Genomic DNA, 20849 nt, shown 5'->3' with positions numbered 1-20849 from the left:
CGGTGTCCCCTATAGATGTCAGTGTCGGGGGCGGCTCTGTCCCCTCGGTGTCCCCTATAGATGTCAGTGTCGGGGGCGGCTCTGTCCCCTCGGTGTCCCCTATAGATGTCAGTGTCGGCTCTGTCCCCTCGGTGTCCCCTATAGATGTCAGTGTCGGGGGCGGCTCTGTCCCCTCGGTGTCCCCTATAGATGTCAGTGTCGGGGGCGGCTCTGTCCCCGGTGGGCGGCTCTCTCTCCCCCCGTCTGTCTCTCCTCCCTCCCCGGTCAGTCTGCTCTCAGTGCCCGCTCCATGCTGCTCTCCTCGGCTGCCCCAGGCTTGTGAGCCGCTCCGGGGAGCTCCGCGTCCTCTCCGGCTGCTCCTGCATGATGCTCCCCGGCCCCCGGCTGCTGATCCGGGCTGTGCTGCTCCTGGGCACCGCCCGCTGCTCCTCCGCTGCTCCGGACAGTGAATGGTCCAGGACGCCCGGACACCCGTACATGAGCCGCCCGGACACACCGACCCGACCATGGGGACCCGCAGCGGAGAGCAGCCCCCCAGCCCGGAGCCCCGCCGAGGATGCTTCTGCAGGGAGGGAAGGGTTAATCATGGGATATGATCGCATCCGATCTGCTGAACTTTTTCCTAAAGATCCCAAAAAGAATAATTTAGGAGACCCTCTCCGAACCCAGACGGATCCCAACAGAATCGGGTCTGATTCCTCATGGGAACCCAAGAGATCTGCGACCAAGTCCCCATTGGAACCCTCCAGAGCTGGAACTGACCTAATATCAGAACCCACCAGACCTGGGACCAAACCTCCATCAGAACCCATCAGAACTGGGACCAACCCCCCATTAGAATCCAATAGAACTGGGACCGACTCACCATCAGAACCCATCAGAACTGAGACCAACCCCCAATTAGAGCCCAATAGAACTAGGACTGACTCACCATCAGAACCCATCAGAACTGGGACTGACTCATCATCAGAAAACAACAGATCTGCAACCAAGTCCCCAATAGAACCCACTAGAAATGGAAAGGACCCACTATCAGAACCCACCAGAACTGGGACTGACTCCTCATCAGAACTCAGAACCAGTCCCCCATTAGAGCCCACCAGAACTGAAACCCACCCCTCATCAGAACTTAACAGAACTGGAACTTACTCTTTCTCAGAACCCATCAGAGCTGGGACTGACCCCTTATCAGAACTTAGTAGAGCTGGGACTGACCCCCCATCAGAACCAAACAGAACTGGGACTGAACCATCATCCGAACCCAACAGAACTGACTCTTCGTCTATACTCTACAGAACCAAGAGTGACTCTGCAGCAGAAAACACCAGAACCGACCTGAACCCTCCACCAGGACCCAACAGTCGGTCCGACCCTTCATCAGAGGACAACAGAACCGACAGTCCATCACCCAGTCCTGATACAGTAAAGAACCAGACACATTTAGAACCGGGTCAAACAGAACGTCACCTGGGACCTGACTTGCATTATCGGTCAGATCCGGACTGGATGCAGAAGGATATGGGTCAGACGAGTTCAGGTGGGTGCTGCCCGAATACTGCGGGACCCTCACATACACTCCTATACTGCGCCATACGCTGATGCCCTATATAGGTGACAATGGCGCCCCCCAGTCCTGTGGGATGTCACTGGTATATAGTGGTTAGTGCTGACCAAAAGTGCCCAAGGAAGGACAACGGGGGACAGGGATATGGGGGACCAAGATTGATGTGGGGAGAGAACTGCTGTAGAGCAAACTGCTGAAAAACTTCATGCTGTGTATATCCCATAATAATCTATACAATGTATCACTCCCATCATCCCTGACCCCAGGAGCTGACAATCTAATCTCCTATCACATACAATGTATCACTCCCATCATCCCTGACCCCAGGAGCTGACAATCTATTCTCCCATCATACAATGTATCACTCCCATCATCCCTGACCCCAGGAGCTCACAATCTAATCTCCTATCACATACAATGTATCACTCCCATCATCCCTGACCCCAGGAGCTCACAATCTAATCTCCTATCACATACAATATATCACTCCCATCATCCCTGACCCCAGGAGCTCACAATCTAATCTCCTATCATACAATGTATCACTCCCATCATCCCTGACCCCAGGAGCTCACAATCTAATCTCCTATCACATACAATGTATCACTCCCATCATCCCTGACCCCAGGAGCTCACAATCTAATCTCCTATCACATACAATGTATCACTCCCATCATCCCTGACCCCAGAAGCTCACAATCTAATCTCCTATCATACAATGTATCACTCCCATCATCCCTGACCCCAGGAGCTCACAATCTAATCTCCTATCACATACAATGTATCACTCCCATCATCCCTGACCCCAGGAGCTCACAATCTAATCTCCTATCATACAATGTATCACTCCCATCATCCCTGACCCCAGGAGCTCACAATCTAATCTCCTATCATACAATGTATCACTCCCATCATCCCTGACCCCGGGAGCTCACAATCTTATCTCCTATCATACAATGTATCACTCCCATCATCCCTGACCCCAGGAGCTCACAATCTAATCTCCTATCACATACAATGTATCACTCCCATCATCCCTGACCCCAGGAGCTCACAATCTAATCTATCACATACAATGTATCACTCCCATCATCCCTGACCCCAGGAGCTCACAATCTAATCTCCTATCACATACAATGTATCACTCCCATCATCCCTGACCCCAGGAGCTCACAATCTAATCTCCTATCATACAATGTATCACTCCCATCATCCCTGACCCCAGGAGCTCAGAATCTAATCTCCTATCATACAATGTATCACTCCCATCATCCCTGACCCCAGGAGCTCACAATCTAATCTCCTATCACATACAATGTATCACTCCCATCATCCCTGACCCCAGGAGATCACAATCTAATCTCCTATCGCATACAATGTATCACTCCCATCATCCCTCACCCCAGGAGCTCACAATCTAATCTCCTATCACATACAATGTATCACTCCCATCATCCCTGACCCCAGGAGCCCACAATCTAATCTCCTATCACATACAATGTATCACTCCCATCATCCCTGACCCCAGGAGCTGACAATCTAATCTCCTATCATACAATGTATCACTCCCATCATCCCTGACCCCAGGAGCTCACAATCTAATCTCCTATCATACAATGTATCACTCCCATCATCCCTGACCCCAGGAGCTCACAATCTAATCTCCTATCACATACAATGTATCACTCCCATCATCCCTGACCCCAGGAGCTCACAATCTAATCTCCTATCACATACAATGTATCACTCCCATCATCCCTGACCCCAGGAGCTCACAATCTAATCTCCTATCATACAATGTATCACTCCCATCATCCCTGACCCCAGGAGCTCACAATCTAATCTCCTATCATACAATGTATCACTCCCATCATCCCTGACCCCAGGAGCTCACAATCTAATCTCCTATCATACAATGTATCACTCCTATCATCCCTGACCCCAGGAGCCCACAATCTATTCTCCTATCATACAATGTATCACTCCCATCATCCCTGACCCCAGGAGCTCACAATCTAATCTCCTATCATACAATGTATCACTCCCATCATCCCTGACCCCAGGAGATCACAATCTAATCTCCTATCATACAATGTATCACTCCCATCATCCCTGACCCCAGGAGCTCACAATCTAATCTCCTATCATACAATGTATCACTCCCATCATCCCTGACCCCAGGAGCTCACAATCTAATCTCCTATCATACAATGTATCACTCCCATCATCCCTGACCCCAGGAGCTCACAATCTAATCTCCTATCATACAATGTATCACTCCCATCATCCCTGACCCCAGGAGCTCACAATCTAATCTCCTATCATACATTGTATCACTCCTATCATCCCTGACCCCAGGAGCTCACAATCTAATCTCCTATCATACAATGTATCACTCCCATCATCCCTGACCCCAGGAGCTCACAATCTAATCTCCTATCACATACAATGTATCACTCCCATCATCCCTGACCCCAGGAGCTCACAATCTAATCTCCTATCACATACAATGGTCATTATTTGGGCTGTAGGAGGAGATCAGGGGTTGATAATATATAACAATATACGGAACATTTATCATTATATTTACACAATTTTTATCGCGTTACGAGTGATTTTCCAGCTTGAATGTCTTTGCCCCTATTCATATTTGTATTTGCGCCATTGTTTGTTTGCCCTCTCTCTTTTGCACTTTCTTCATTATTTTTATAGTTACGCAGGGGGCGTGGCTTATCATGCATAAATAGATGCGTTTCTTTTATGCCGCAGGATGTGGGATGTTCATTGCTGCGTGTTTTCCCCATTTTTAAAAATCCGTACAATTTAGTATGTTGCGCAATTTCTCAAATGAGACACAGGAGCCCGCCAAAAAAAAAACTGTGCAAATTTTCACACAAATGTTAAATCCATTTCCCCCCCCCCTTTTTCTTTTCATTTGCGCAGGTTTTTCTGTCTGTGTCTAGTTTGAGAAATTGCACAAGCAACATAATAAATGGCGCAGATTTTTAATAGATCGTAAACGGAGGAAAAGAACTCGCATGAGTGAACTTTACACATCATGCGCCATAAATACAACAGATCTGATTGCGCACACTAAGCCACGCCCCTTGCAAAAATACAAGAAATTACCAACGAAACGCCATCAGCCAAAATCTGCCAAAAAAGCTGCGCAAAAACCATTCAAAGTGCCCGCATAGTCTCTTGGGAGTTGTGGCCCCTGGTCTCGTCTGTACCCGGGGCCCCGGTTGTAGTGCAAAAAAGCTCCAGGGACAGACAAGGTGGACGGGATGCGGAGTAACAATAATTAGGAAACTGCGCGGGGGGCATGCTGGGAGTTGTAGTTTTGCAACAACTAGAGTCATAGTGTGTGGGAAAACACTGGCATAGAGAACAGAGATTTAATTTATCCCTGTGTATGAATGATGACATCACTACTCTCATTGTATCAATGATGACATCACTTCTCTCATTGTATGAATGATGACATCACTTCTCTCATTGTATCAATTATGACATCACTTCTCTTATTGTATGAATGATGACATCACTTCTCTTATTGTATGAATGATGACATCACTTCTCTTATTGTATCAATGATGACATCACTTCTCTCATTGTATCAATGATGACATCACTTCTCTTATTGTATGAATGATGACATCACTTCTCTCATTGTATCAATGATGACATCACTTCTCTTATTGTATGAATGATGACATCACTTCTCTCATTGTATCAATGATGACATCACTTCTCTCATTGTATCAATGATGACATCACTTCTCTTATTGTATGAATGATGACATCACTTCTCTCATTGTATCAATGATGACATCACTTCTCTTATTGTATGAATGATGACATCACTTCTCTCATTGTATCAATGATGACATCACTTCTCTCATTGTATCAATGATGACATCACTTCTCTTATTGTATGAATGATGACATCACTTCTCTCATTCTATCAATGATGACATCACTTCTCTCATTGTATGAATGATGACATCACTTCTCTCATTGTATCAATGATGACATCACTTCTCTCATTGTATGAATGATGACATCACTTCTCTTATTGTATGAATGATGACATCACTTCTCTCATTGTATGAATGATGACATCACTTCTCTTATTGTATGAATGATTACATCACTTCTCTTATTGTATGAATGATGACATCACTTCTCTCATTGTATGAATGATGACATCACTTCTCTCATTGTATGAATGATGACATCACTTCTCTCATTGTATGAATGATGACATCACTTCTCTCATTGTATGAATGATGACATCACTTCTCTCAGTGTATGAATGATGACATCACTTCTCTCATTGTATGAATGATGACATCACTTCTCTCATTGTATGAATGATGACATCACTTCTCTCATTGTATGAATGATGACATCACTTCTCTCATTGTATGAATGATGACATCACTTCTCTCATTGTATGAATGATGACATCACTTCTCTCATTGTATCAATGATGACATCACTTCTCTCATTGTATCAATGATGACATCACTTCTCTTATTGTATGAATGATGACATCACTTCTCTCATTGTATCAATGATGACATCACTTCTCTCATTGTATCAATGATGACATCACTTCTCTCATTGTATGAATGATGACATCACTTCTCTCATTGTATGAATGATGACATCACTTCTCTCATTGTATGAATGATGACATCACTTCTCTCATTGTATGAATGATGACATCACTTCTCTCAGTGTATGAATGATGACATCACTTCTCTCATTGTATGAATGATGACATCACTTCTCTCATTGTATGAATGATGACATCACTTCTCTCATTGTATGAATGATGACATCACTTCTCTTATTGTATGAATGATGACATCACTTCTCTTATTGTATGAATGATGACATCACTTCTCTCATTGTATGAATGATGACATCACTTCTCTTATTGTATGAATGATGACATCACTTCTCTCATTGTATGAATGATGACATCACTTCTCTCATTGTATGAATGATGACTTCACTTCTCTCATTGTATGAATGATGACATCACTTCTCTCATTGTATGAATGATGACATCACTTCTCTCATTGTATCAATGATGACATCACTTCTCTCATTGTATGAATGATGACATCCCTTCTCTTATTGTATGAATGATGACATCACTTCTCTTATTGTATCAATGATGACATCACTTCTCTCATTGTATGAATGATGACATCACTTCTCTCATTGTATGAATGATGACATCACTTCTCTCATTGTATCAATGATGACATCACTTCTCTCATTGTATGAATGATGACATCACTTCTCTTATTGTATGAATGATGACATCACTTCTCTTATTGTATCAATGATGACATCACTTCTCTCATTGTATGAATGATGACATCACTTCTCTTATTGTATGAATGATGACATCACTTCTCTCATTGTATGAATGATGACATCACTTCTATTATTGTATGAATGATTACATCACTTCTCTTATTGTATGAATGATGACATCACTTCTCTCATTGTATGAATGATGACATCACTTCTCTCATTGTATGAATGATGACATCACTTCTCTCATTGTATGAATGATGACATCACTTCTCTCATTGTATGAATGATGACTTCACTTCTCTCATTGTATGAATGATGACTTCACTTCTCTCATTGTATGAATGATGACATCACTTCTCTCATTGTATGAATGATGACATCACTTCTCTTATTGTATGAATGATGACATCACTTCTCTCATTGTATGAATGATGACATCACTTCTCTTATTGTATGAATGATGACATCACTTCTCTCATTGTATGAATGATGACATCACTTCTCTCATTGTATCAATGATGACATCACTTCTCTCATTGTATGAATGATGACATCCCTTCTCTTATTGTATGAATGATGACATCACTTCTCTTATTGTATCAATGATGACATCACTTCTCTCATTGTATGAATGATGACATCACTTCTCTCATTGTATGAATGATGACATCACTTCTCTCATTGTATCAATGATGACATCACTTCTCTCATTGTATGAATGATGACATCACTTCTCTTATTGTATGAATGATGACATCACTTCTCTTATTGTATCAATGATGACATCACTTCTCTCATTGTATGAATGATGACATCACTTCTCTTATTGTATGAATGATGACATCACTTCTCTCATTGTATGAATGATGACATCACTTCTATTATTGTATGAATGATTACATCACTTCTCTTATTGTATGAATGATGACATCACTTCTCTCATTGTATGAATGATGACATCACTTCTCTCATTGTATGAATGATGACATCACTTCTCTCATTGTATGAATGATGACATCACTTCTCTCATTGTATGAATGATGACTTCACTTCTCTCATTGTATGAATGATGACTTCACTTCTCTCATTGTATGAATGATGACATCACTTCTCTCATTGTATGAATGATGACATCACTTCTCTTATTGTATGAATGATGACATCACTTCTCTCATTGTATGAATGATGACATCACTTCTCTTATTGTATGAATGATGACATCACTTCTCTCATTGTATGAATGATGACATCACTTCTCTTATTGTATCAATGATGACATCACTTCTCTCACTCCTGTTATCATTCATAAAAAGGAATGAATGAAACCTCTGTATCTATGATGACATCACTACTGTGTATGCAAAATGACATCTCTACTCACATGAATAACTCTTATTATTGATGACATCACTACTTGCTGCATCCTCTCTGTAAGTGATGTCATCATTCATACAGGTGATATCATTCTGTGAGCAGTCATGGTTTATACATGGATAGTAGTGATGCCATTCACACTTGGACAACTGTAATATCATTCATACATGGAGAATAGTGATGTCACAAGTCATACATAGAGTGTGGTGATGTCATCAATGCTTCCCATGTATGAATAGTGATGTAATCACCAGTGTCATCATCCTCCAGTAATGAAGATCTGCTGAGGTCTGTGTCGGGGTAAATCACTTCCCCTGTGTCCTCTGCACAGTACAACTTCTCTGCTCCTGTATTCTGCTGTAAGGATTATACAGGATCCATCATATCTATCTGTAGTGCTCCCCCTGTGTCCTCTGCACAGTACAACTTCTCTGCTCCTGTATTCTGCTGTAAGGATTATACAGGATCCATCATATCTATCTGTAGTGCTCCCCCTGTGTCCTCTGCACAGTACAACTTCTCTGCTCCTGTATTCTACTGTAAGGATTATACAGGATCCATCATATCTATCTGTAGTGCCCCCCCCCCCCTGTGTCCTCTGCACAGTACAACTTCTCTGCTCCTGTATTCTGCTGTAAGGATTATAAAGGATCCATCATATCTATCTGTAGTGCTCCCCCTGTGTCCTCTGCACAGTACAACTTCTCTGCTCCTGTATTCTACTGTAAGGATTATACAGGATCCATCATATCTATCTGTAGTGCTCCCCATGTGTCCTCTGCACAGTACAACTTCTCTGCTCCTGTATTCTGCTGTAAGGATTATACAGGATCCATCATATCTATCTGTAGTGCTCCCCCTGTGTCCTCTGCACAGTACAACTTCTCTGCTCCTGTATTCTGCTGTAAGGATTATAAAGGATCCATCATATCTATCTGTAGTGCTCCCCCTGTGTGTCCTCTGCACAGTACAACTTCTCTGCTCCTGTATTCTGCTGTAAGGATTATACAGGATCCATCATATCTATCTGTAGTGCCCCCCCTGTGTTCTCTGCACAGTACAACTTCTCTGCTCCTGTATTCTGCTGTAAGGATTATACAGGATCCATCATATCTATCTGTAGTGCTCCCCCTGTGTGTCCTCTGCACAGTACAACTTCTCTGCTCCTGTATTCTGCTGTAAGAATTATACAGGATCCATCATATCTATCTGTAGTGCCCCCCCCTGTGTCCTCTGCACAGTACAACTTCTCTGCTCCTGTATTCTGCTGTAAGGATTATACAGGATCCCTCATATCTATCTGTAGTGCCCCCCCTGTGTGTCCTCTGCACAGTACAACTTCTCTGCTCCTGTATTCTGCTGTAAGGATTATACAGGATCCATCATATCTATCTGTAGTGCTCCCCCTGTGTCCTCTGCACAGTACAACTTCTCTGCTCCTGTATTCTGCTGTAAGGATTATACAGGATCCATCATATCTATCTGTAGTGCTACCCCTGTGTGTCCTCTGCACAGTACAACTTCTCTGCTCCTGTATTCTGCTGTAAGGATTATACAGGATCCCTCATATCTATCTGTAGTGCTCCCCCTGTGTCCTCTGCACAGTACAACTTCTCTGCTCCTGTATTCTGCTGTAAGGATTATACAGGATCCCTCATATCTATCTGTAGTGCTCCCCCTGTGTGTCCTCTGCACAGTACAACTTCTCTGCTCCTGTATTCTGCTGTAAGGATTATACAGGATCCATCATATCTATCTCTAGTGCTTCCCCTGGGTCCTCTGCACAGTACAACTTCTCTGCTCCTGTATTCTGCTGTAAGGATTATACAGGATCCATCATATCTATCTGTAGTGCTCCCCCTGTGTCCTCTGCACAGTACAACTTCTCTGCTCCTGTATTCTACTGTAAGGATTATACAGGATCCATCATATCTATCTGTAGTGCTCCCCCTGTGTCCTCTGCACAGTACAACTTCTCTGCTCCTGTATTCTACTGTAAGGATTATACAGGATCCATCATATCTATCTGTAGTGCCCCCCCCCCCCCGTGTCCTCTGCACAGTACAACTTCTCTGCTCCTGTATTCTGGCTGTAAAGATTATACAGGATCCATCATATCTATCTGTAGTGCTCCCCCTGTGTCCTCTGCACAGTACAACTTCTCTGCTCCTGTATTCTGCTGTAAGGATTATACAGGATCCATCATACACAAAGGGAGCAGTTGCCCATAGCAACCAATTCAATTCCAGGCCTCTGAGAAATGAAAGCTGGGATTTGATTGGTTGCTATGGACGACAGCCCCATTGATCGTCTGCACAAGGTTTGATCGATCTCCCCTGTGGGGTCCAGAAGGTAAAATCCTGTACACAACCTACAATACTGGGGACTATTGGGGGCCCGGGGCCCATGTTTCCTGCCATTCCCTCTCATTGTTTATATTGTAAATGAGGAACCTTGAGAATAAAGGACAGAATAAAGGACAAAGAGAGACCCCCTGACCCATAAACATTAGGGGGGGGGGGGGGGGAGTAGGGCCACATATCTGTACTCTACTACAGTCTTCAACCTGCGGACCTCCAGATGTTTCAAAACTACAACTCCCAGCATGCCCGGACAGCCGTTGGCTGTCCTGGCATGCTGGGAATTGTAGTTTTGCAACATCTGGAGGTCCGCAGGTTGGAGACCACTGCTCTACTGGATAGGGGGTAACAGGGGTATAAAACGAAGAGATGGGGCCGAATACCTGTAATTCCAGGGGGGGTAGTGGGCAACATACCTGTAGTCCAAAGGATGGGGGCAGGAGGAGTGGGGGGCTACAAACCTGTAGTGCCAGGGATAATGGGGGAGATTTATCAAAATCTGTCCAGAGGAAAAGTTGCCCAGTTGCCCATAGCAACCAATCAGATCGTTTCTTTCATTTTTAACAAGGTCTCTGCAAAATGAAAGAAGAAATCTGATTGGTTGCTATGGGCAACTGGGCAACTTTTCCTTTGCGCAGGTTTTGATAAATCTCCCCCCAATGGGAATAATGGGAGTAGTGGGGCCCCTTATCTGTAGCCCCAGAGATGATCCCATGAGGTGATCTTGTCACGTATTCAGGTCCCCCGAGGAGTTGACAAGTTCTCATTGGTTTCCAAATCTGTCGTTGTGGATGATTAATTATTTGTACAAAGTGGCGCTATTGTTCCGCAATACCGGTAATAGAACAATGACCCTATAACCTGTGAGCGGCAGCGTTCTGCATCACTCCTGGAATATTTTATTGCCATATGGCGCAAGAGCTGACACTTATTTGCCACTTTTTGGCTGCGCTTCTACATGTGGTGCGGCGGCCATCTTGCTGCCTGTTGTCACCTGTTCTGTCCCTGTGACTCTCGCCCCAGTGTCCCATAATCCGGGTCCACCTGTCCCCCCTCCTCACAAGTCAGCGTTCTGCCCTCCTGCCGGCCACACATGCCCGCCTAATCCTCTTACGTGACCCAGGCAGCCAGGATTAACCCCTCCAGACGTCCACGATCCAGACATAGCAGGAGGCCCAAAATAGACGTTGTATATAGGAAAGAAGGACTGTGGGACATGAAAGATAGATAAATATCAGAGGCAGGGAAGTGGTACTGTGCATCATCCATATTTACAGGATAAGGACAGAATACAGCCATCATACAGGACAGGGGAAGCGGTACTGTGCAGTGTGTATGTATATATATATATATATATATATATATATATATATATATATACAGAATAAGAGCAGATAATGAGGATTACACCCAGTATATATGGTGGAGGGCATGGGGTTGAAAGTTGCCCCTTGTGCCGGTCCTATGATTGTGGCCCCTGGTTCTGTATGATAGGAGTTGTAGTACACTCCATTAGGGACCACACATTATGTATACGGCCGCACCTGTCGTGGAGGGGGTGGGGTGGGGGTCATGTGTCGTGTAGAACCCTGAGAATATCGATGTCCGGTTACCGTACGGGACAAAGTGGCCATTGTGCGCTCCGAGCCGTGTGCTGGGAAAGTCGTCTTCATGTCCTGGCCGTGAGGTGATCATCTCTGCGGCTGACAATGGCGCCTCTCAGGGATCTGTGACACGGGGAGCAGCCAAAAAGACGCGGCGTGTAACCAGATCCCTGCCGCTCCATTGTCTGTGCGCAGCGTATTGTCCGGAGCGGCCCATTTACTGACCCCATGGGGGGCAACAGAACAGTCACACGGGTCTAAAATCTCATCACACGAGGACACTGTTACACTGCATAGATACACTGGTATGTCACACAGCTTAGATACATCGCAAGGGGAAAATGTTACACTGCTTAGATACAGGAATACGTAACATCATTACATTGTTCACAGCTTAGATACACTGGTATGTGACACAGATTAGATGCATTGCAAGGGGACACTGTTACACTGCATAGATACACTGGTATGTCACACAACTTAGATACATCGCAAGGGGAAAATGTTACACTGCTTAGATACAGGAATACGTAATATCATTACAGTGTTCACAGCTAAGTTACACTGGTATGTCACACAGCTTAGATACATCGCAAGGGGAAAATGTTACACTGCTTAGATACAGGAATACGTAATATCATTACAGTGTTCACAGCTTAGATACACTGGTATGTCACACAGCTTATATGCATTGCAAGGAAACACTGTTACACTGCATAGATACACTGGTATGTCATACAGCTTAGATACATTGCAAGGGGAAAATATTACACTGCTTAGATACTGGAATCAGAACACCATTACAGTGTTCACAGCTTAGATACACTTGTATGTCACACAGCTTAGATACACCTCAAGGGGAAAATGTTACACTGCTTAGATACAGGAATACGTAACATCATTACAGTGTTCACAGCTTAGATACACTGGTATGTGACACAGCTTGGATACATTTTAAGGGGACAATGTTATACTGCTTCGATACAGGAATATGTAAAATCATTACAGTGTTCACAGTTTAGATACACTGGTATTTGACACAGCTTAGATACATTGCAAGGGGACAATGTTACACTGCTTAGATACAGGAATACATAACATCATTACAGTGTTCGCAGCTTAGATACAGGAATATATAATATTACAGTGTTACACAGTTTAGATACACGGGTATGTCACACAGGTAAAATGTTACACTGCTTAGATACATCACAAGGGGGACAGTGTTGCCTAGATACACAGATACATTATAAGGGGAGAATGTTACCCAGCTTAGATACAGGGATGCATAATATCATTATAGTGTAACACAGCTTAGATACATGGGTACATCACAATACATAATGTTACACTGCTTAGATTTGTGTTTCCCAACCAGGGCACCTCCAGCTGTTGCAAAACTACAACTGCCACAATGCCTGGACAGCCGAAGGCTGTCCAGGCATGCTGAGAGTTGTAGTTTTGCAACAGCTGGAGGCATTCCGGTTGGTAAACACTGACTTAGATACACAGATACATCACAAGGGGACAGTGTTCCCCAGCTTAGATACACAAATACATAACATCATTACAGTGTTACATCTTAATTAAAAGAAAACTTCAAACATAATAGGTGTTTTACTTCTCATAAAAAGCAGCCCCAAATACTGCGTAAGAACGTAGCTTAGATACAGGGATACATGACACGGATACAGTATACAGGTATGTGTCCACACAGGGCAGATTTGTTGTGGATTTGCTGCAGATTTTGACTTTTCTACTGAATTTGACTGGAAAAATCTGCAGCAAAACTGCAACTGATCTGCAGCATGTGAACGTACCCTACGGCGGGTTTCACATAGGAGTAATGCAGCCGCATTTTGCATCCATATTACAAAAAACCTGACTGCGGGGTCTGATGGCCTGAATGGACAGCGGTCAGAAAGGCGATTGGGCCTAAACTTGCTAAATATAGGGATACATGGCAGGGATACACAGTATCACATACAGTGGGGCAAAAAAGTATTTAGTCAGCCACCAATTGTGAAAGTTCTCCCCCTTATAAAGATGAGAGGCTGAAATTATCATCATAGGTTATAACCTCAACTATGAGAGACAGAATGAGAAAAAAAATCCATATGGTGGAAAATAATTATTTGGTCAATAAGAACAGTTCATCTCTCATACTTTGTTATATCCCCTTTGTTGGCAATGACAGAGGTCACATGTTTTCTGTCTTCACAAGGTTTCACACACTGTTGCTGGTATTTTGGCCCATTCCTCCATGCAGATCTCCTCTAGAGCAGTGATGTTTTGGGGCTGTCGCTGGGCAACACGAGCTTTCAACTGCCTCCAAAGGTTTTCTACGGGGTTGAGATCTGGAGACTGGCTAGGTCACTCCAGGACCTTGAAATGCTTCTTATGAAGCCACTCCTTGGTTGCCCGGGCGGTGTGTTTGGGATCATTGTCATGCTGAAAGACCCAGCCTCATTTCATCTTCAATGCCCTTGCTGATGGAAGGAGGTTTTCACTCAGAATCTCTCGATACATGGCCCCATTCATTCTTTCGTTTACACAGATAAGTCATCCTGGTCCCTTAGCAGAAAAACAGCCCCAAAGCATGATGTTTCCATCCCCATGCTTCACAATAGGTATGGTGGATGCAACTCTGTATCTCTGGATGCAACTCAGCATTCTTTCTCCTTCAAACAAGACGAGTTGAGTTTTTACTAAAAAGTTCTACTTTAGTTTCATCTGACCATATGACATTCTCCCAATCCTCTTCTGGATCATCCAAATGCTCTCTATCAAACTTCAGACGTGCCTGGACATGTACTGGCTTAAGCAGGGGGACACGTCTGGCACTGCATGATTTGAGGCCCTGGCGGCGTAGTGTGTTACTGATGGTAGCCTTTGTTACTTTGGTCCCAGCTCTCTGCAGGTCATTCACTAGGTCCCCCCGTGTGGTTCTGGGATTTTTTCTCACCGTTCTTGTGATCATTTTGACACCACGGGTTGAGATCTTGCGTGGAGCCCCAGATGGAGGGAGATGATCAGTGTCTTGTATGTCTTCAATTATCTAATAATTGCTCCCACAGTTGATTTCTTCACACCAAGCTGCTTGCCTATTGCAGATTCAGTCTTTCCAGCCTGGTGCAGGTCTACAATTTTGTTTCTGGTGTCCTTCGACAGCTCTTTGGTCTTGACCATAGTGGAGTTTGGAGTGTGACTGTTTGAGGTTGTGGACAGGTGACTTTTATACTGATAACAAGTTCACACAGGAGCCATTAATACAGGTAACGAGTGCAGGACAGAGGAGACTCTTAAAGAAGAAGTTACAGGTCTGTGAGAGACAGAAATCTTCTTGTTTGTAGGTGACCAAATACTTATTTTCCACCATAATTTGCAAATAAATTCTTAATAATCGGACAATGTGATTTTATGGATTTTTTTTTTCTCATTCTGTCTCTCATAGTTGAGGTTATAACTTATGATGGAAATTACAGCCTCTCATCTTTATAAGGGGGAGAACTTGCACATTTGGTGGCTGACTAAATACTTTTTTCCGCACTGTAGACCTGCCTAAATATAGGGATACATGGCAGGGATACACACAGTATCACACAGACCTGCCTAAATATAGGGATACATGGCAGGGATACACGCAGTATAACACAGACCTGCCTAAATATAGGGATACATGGCAGGGATACATGTAGTATAACACAGACCTGCCTAAATATAGGGATACATGGCAGGGATGCACGTAGTATCACACAGACCTGCCTAAATATAGGGATACATGACAGGGATACACGTAGTATCACACAGACCTGCCTAAATATAGGGATACATGGCAGGGATACATGTAGTATAACACAGACCTGCCTAAATATAGGGATACATGGCAGGGATACATGTAGTATAACACAGACCTGCCTAAATATAGGGATACATGGCAGGGATACATGTAGTATAACACAGACCTGCCTAAATATAGGGATACATGACAGGGATACACGTAGTATCACACAGACCTGCCTAAATATAGGGATACATGGCAGGGATACACGCAGTATCACACAGACCTGCCTAAATATAGGGATACATGGCAGGGATACACGCAGTATCACACAGACCTGCCTAAATATAGGGATACATGACAGGGATACACGTAGTATCACACAGACCTGCCTAAATATAGGGATACATGACAGGGATACACACAGTATCACACAGACCTGCCTAAATATAGGGATACATGGCAGGGATACACACAGTATAACACAGACCTGCCTAAATATAGGGATACATGGCAGGGATACACGTAGTATCACACAGACCTGCCTAAATATAGGGATACATGGCAGGGATACACACAGTATAACACAGACCTGCCTAAATATAGGGATACATGGCAGGGATACACGTAGTATCACACAGACCTGCCTAAATATAGGGATACATGTCAGGGATACACGCAGTATCACACAGACCTGCCTAAATATAGGGATACATGGCAGGGATACACGTAGTATCACACAGACCTGCCTAAATATAGGGATACATGGCAGGGATACACGTAGTATAACACAGACCTGCCTAAATATAGGGATACCTGGCAGGGATACACGCAGTATAACACAGACCTGCCTAAATATAGGGATACATGGCAGGGATACACGCAGTATCATACAGACCTGGCTAAATATAGGGATACATGGCAGGGATACACGCAGTATAACACAGACCTGCCTAAATATAGGGATACATGGCAGGGATACACGCAGTATAACACAGACCTTCCTAAATATAGGGATACATGGCAGGGATACACGTAGTATAACACAGACCTGCCTAAATATAGAGATACATGGCAGGGATACACGTAGTATCACACAGACCTGGCTAAATATAGGGATACATGGCAGGGATACACGCAGTATAACACAGACCTGCCTAAATATAGAGATACATGGCAGGGATACACGTAGTATCACACAGACCTGCCTAAATATAGGGATACATGGCAGGGATACACACAGTATAACACAGACCTGCCTAAATATAGGGATACATGGCAGGGATACACACAGTATCACACAGACCTGCCTAAATATATGGATACATTGCAGGGATACACGTAGTATCACACAGACCTGCCTAAATATAGGGATACATGGCAGGGATACACATAGTATAACACAGACCTGCCTAAATATAGGGATACATGGCAGGGATACACGTAGTATAACACAGACCTGCCTAAATATAGGGATACATGGCAGGGATACACGTAGTATCACACAGACCTGCCTAAATATAGGGATACATGGCAGGGATACACGTAGTATCACACAGACCTGCCTAAATATAGGGATACATGGCAGGGATACACACAGTATCACACAGACCTGCCTAAATATAGGGATACATGGCAGGGATACACGTAGTATCACACAGACCTGCCTAAATATAGGGATACATGGCAGGGATACACGTAGTATAACACAGACCTGCCTAAATATAGGGATACATGGCAGGGATACATGTAGTATAACACAGACCTGCCTAAATATAGGGATACATGGCAGGGATACATGTAGTATAACACAGACCTGCCTAAATATAGGGATACATGGCAGGGATACACGCAGTATCACACAGACCTGCCTAAATATAGGGATACATGGCAGGGATACACGCAGTATCACATAGACCTGCCTAAATATAGGGATACATGGCAGGGATACACGCAGTATCATACAGACCTGCCTAAATATAGGGATACATGGCAGGGATACACGTAGTATAACACAGACCTGCCTAAATATAGGGATACATGGCAGGGATACACGTAGTATAACACAGACCTGCCTAAATATATGGATACATGGCAGGGATACACGCAGTATCACACAGACCTGCCTAAATATAGGGATACATGGCAGGGATACACGCAGTATCATACAGACCTGCCTAAATATAGGGATACATGGCAGGGATACACACAGTATAACACAGACCTGCCTAAATATAGGGATACATGGCAGGGATACACGCAGTATCATACAGACCTGCCTAAATATAGGGATACATGGCAGGGATACACGCAGTATAACACAGACCTGCCTAAATATAGGGATACATGGCAGGGATACACGTAGTATCACACAGACCTGCCTAAATATAGGGATACATGGCAGGGATACACACAGTATAACACAGACCTGCCTAAATATAGGGATACATGGCAGGGATACACGTAGTATCACACAGACCTGCCTAAATATAGGGATACATGGCAGGGATACACGTAGTATAACACAGACCTGCCTAAATATAGGGATACATGGCAGGGATGCACGCAGTATCACACAGACCTGCCTAAATATAGGGATACATGGCAGGGATACACGCAGTATCACACAGACCTGCCTAAATATAGGGATACATGGCAGGGATACACGTAGTATCACACAGACCTGCCTAAATATATGGATACATGGCAGGGATACACGTAGTATCACACAGACCTGCCTAAATATATGGATACATGGCAGGGATACACGCAGTATCACACAGACCTGCCTAAATATAGGGATACATGGCAGGGATACACGCAGTATAACACAGACCTGCCTAAATATATGGATACATGGCAGGGATACACGTAGTATCACACAGACCTGCCTAAATATATGGATACATGGCAGGGATACACGCAGTATCACACAGACCTGCCTAAATATAGGGATACATGGCAGGGATACACGTAGTATCACACAGACCTGCCTAAATATAGGGATACATGGCAGGGATACACACAGTATCACACAGACCTGCCTAAATATAGGGATACATGGCAGGGATACACGTAGTATAACACAGACCTGCCTAAATATAGGGATACATGGCAGGGATACACGCAGTATCATACAGACCTGCCTAAATATAGGAATACATGGCAGGGATACACGTAGTATAACACAGACCTGCCTAAATATAGGGATACCTGGCAGGGATACACGTAGTATAACACAGACCTGCCTAAATATAGGGATACATGGCAGGGATACACGCAGTATAACACAGACCTGCCTAAATATAGGGATACATGGCAGGGATGCACGTAGTATCACACAGACCTGCCTAAATATAGGGATACATGGCAGGGATACACGTAGTATCACACAGACCTGCCTAAATATATGGATACATGGCAGGGATACACACAGTATAACACAGACCTGCCTAAATATAGAGATACATGGCAGGGATACACACAGTATAACACAGACCTGCCTAAATATAGGGATACATGGCAGGGATACACGTAGTATAACACAGACCTGCCTAAATATAGGGATACATGGCAGGGATGCACGTAGTATCACACAGACCTGCCTAAATATAGGGATACATGGCAGGGATACACGTAGTATCACACAGACCTGCCTAAATATATGGATACATGGCAGGGATACACACAGTATCACACAGACCTGCCTAAATATAGGGATACATGGCAGGGATACACGCAGTATAACACAGACCTGCCTAAATATAGGGATACATGGCAGGGATACACGCAGTATCACACAGACCTGCCTAAATATAGGGATACTGTCACGATGCCGGCTGGCAGGTAGTGGATCCTCTGTGCCAGAGAGGGATGGAGAGGACCGCGCTAGTGGACCGGTTCTAAGCCACTACAGGTTTTCACCAGAGCCCGCCGCAAAGCGGGATGGTCTTGCTGCGGCGGTAGTGACCAGGTCGTATCCACTAGCAACGGCTTACCTCTCTGGCTGCTGAAGATGCAGAATATAGGCGCGGTACAAGGGAGTAGGCAGAAGCAAGGTCGGACGTAGCAGAAGGTCGAGGCAGGCAGCAAGGATCGTAGTCAGGGGCAACGGCAGGAGGTCAGGAACACGGGCTAGGAACAGACAAGGGAACGCTTTCACTAGGCACTAAGGCAACAAGATCCGGCCAGGGAGTGCAAGGGAGGAGACTAGATATAAGCAGGGAACAGGTGGGAACCAATTAAGCTAATTGGGAAGATTGGGCCAGGCACCATCATTGGTGCACTGGCCCTTTAAATCGCAGAGACCCGGCGCGCGCGCGCCCTAGGGAGCGGGGCCGCGCGCGCCGGGACAGGACCGAGGGAGAGCGAGTCAGGTACGGGGACCGGGGTGCGCATCGCGAGCGGGCGCTACCCGCATCGCGAATCGCACCCCGGCTGAAGGCGGGACCGCAGCGCACCCGGTCAGTGGATCTGACCGGGGCGCTGCAACAACGAAGATGAGGCGAGCGCTCCGGGGAGGAACGGGGACCCGGAGCGCTCGGCGTAACAGTACCCCCCCCCTTGGGTCTCCCCCTCTTCTTGGGGCCAAAGAACCTGAGAAAGAAAAACTCAATTTTTTCGTGATGAGGTCCGATGCAAATTAGGAGGGGTTCTGTGTGGAAACGTACGAGACAGTCCAATCTTTTATTGTAAAAACAATAGATGTAGAGGGGTCTGGCGAGACTGGTCACAGGAACGTAGAACCTGTTGATGAGAGAGGCCAAAAAAAATTTTCCTGCAGATCCGGAATCCAAGAAGAGCATAGTAGAGAAGGAGAAGGTAGA

General features: G+C 44.5%; 1 protein-coding gene across 2 annotated transcripts in view; it reads left to right on the top strand.

Annotated features, from left to right (window-relative positions):
- The first annotated feature begins 214 nt into the window (after positions 1-214).
- The window catches only part of HEG1 (heart development protein with EGF like domains 1), an 82964-nt gene continuing 62329 nt past the window's right edge, over positions 215-20849 (top strand). The window contains exon 1 of one of the 2 annotated variants that reach the window (XM_056536935.1): positions 215-1537. In XM_056536935.1, the coding sequence (XP_056392910.1) occupies positions 364-1537 (1174 nt within the window). In that variant the 5' untranslated portion in view covers positions 215-363. Of the gene's footprint in view, positions 1538-11305; positions 11357-20849 lie in introns of those variants that run through there. The other variant, XM_056536936.1, reaches the window with a different exon arrangement.

The sequence above is a fragment of the Hyla sarda genome, chromosome 8 (genome assembly GCF_029499605.1).
Source record: "Hyla sarda isolate aHylSar1 chromosome 8, aHylSar1.hap1, whole genome shotgun sequence".
NCBI lineage: Eukaryota > Metazoa > Chordata > Amphibia > Anura > Hylidae > Hyla > Hyla sarda.
Note: the sequence above shows the minus strand (reverse complement) of the source record. Positions and strands in the feature narration are given on the sequence as shown.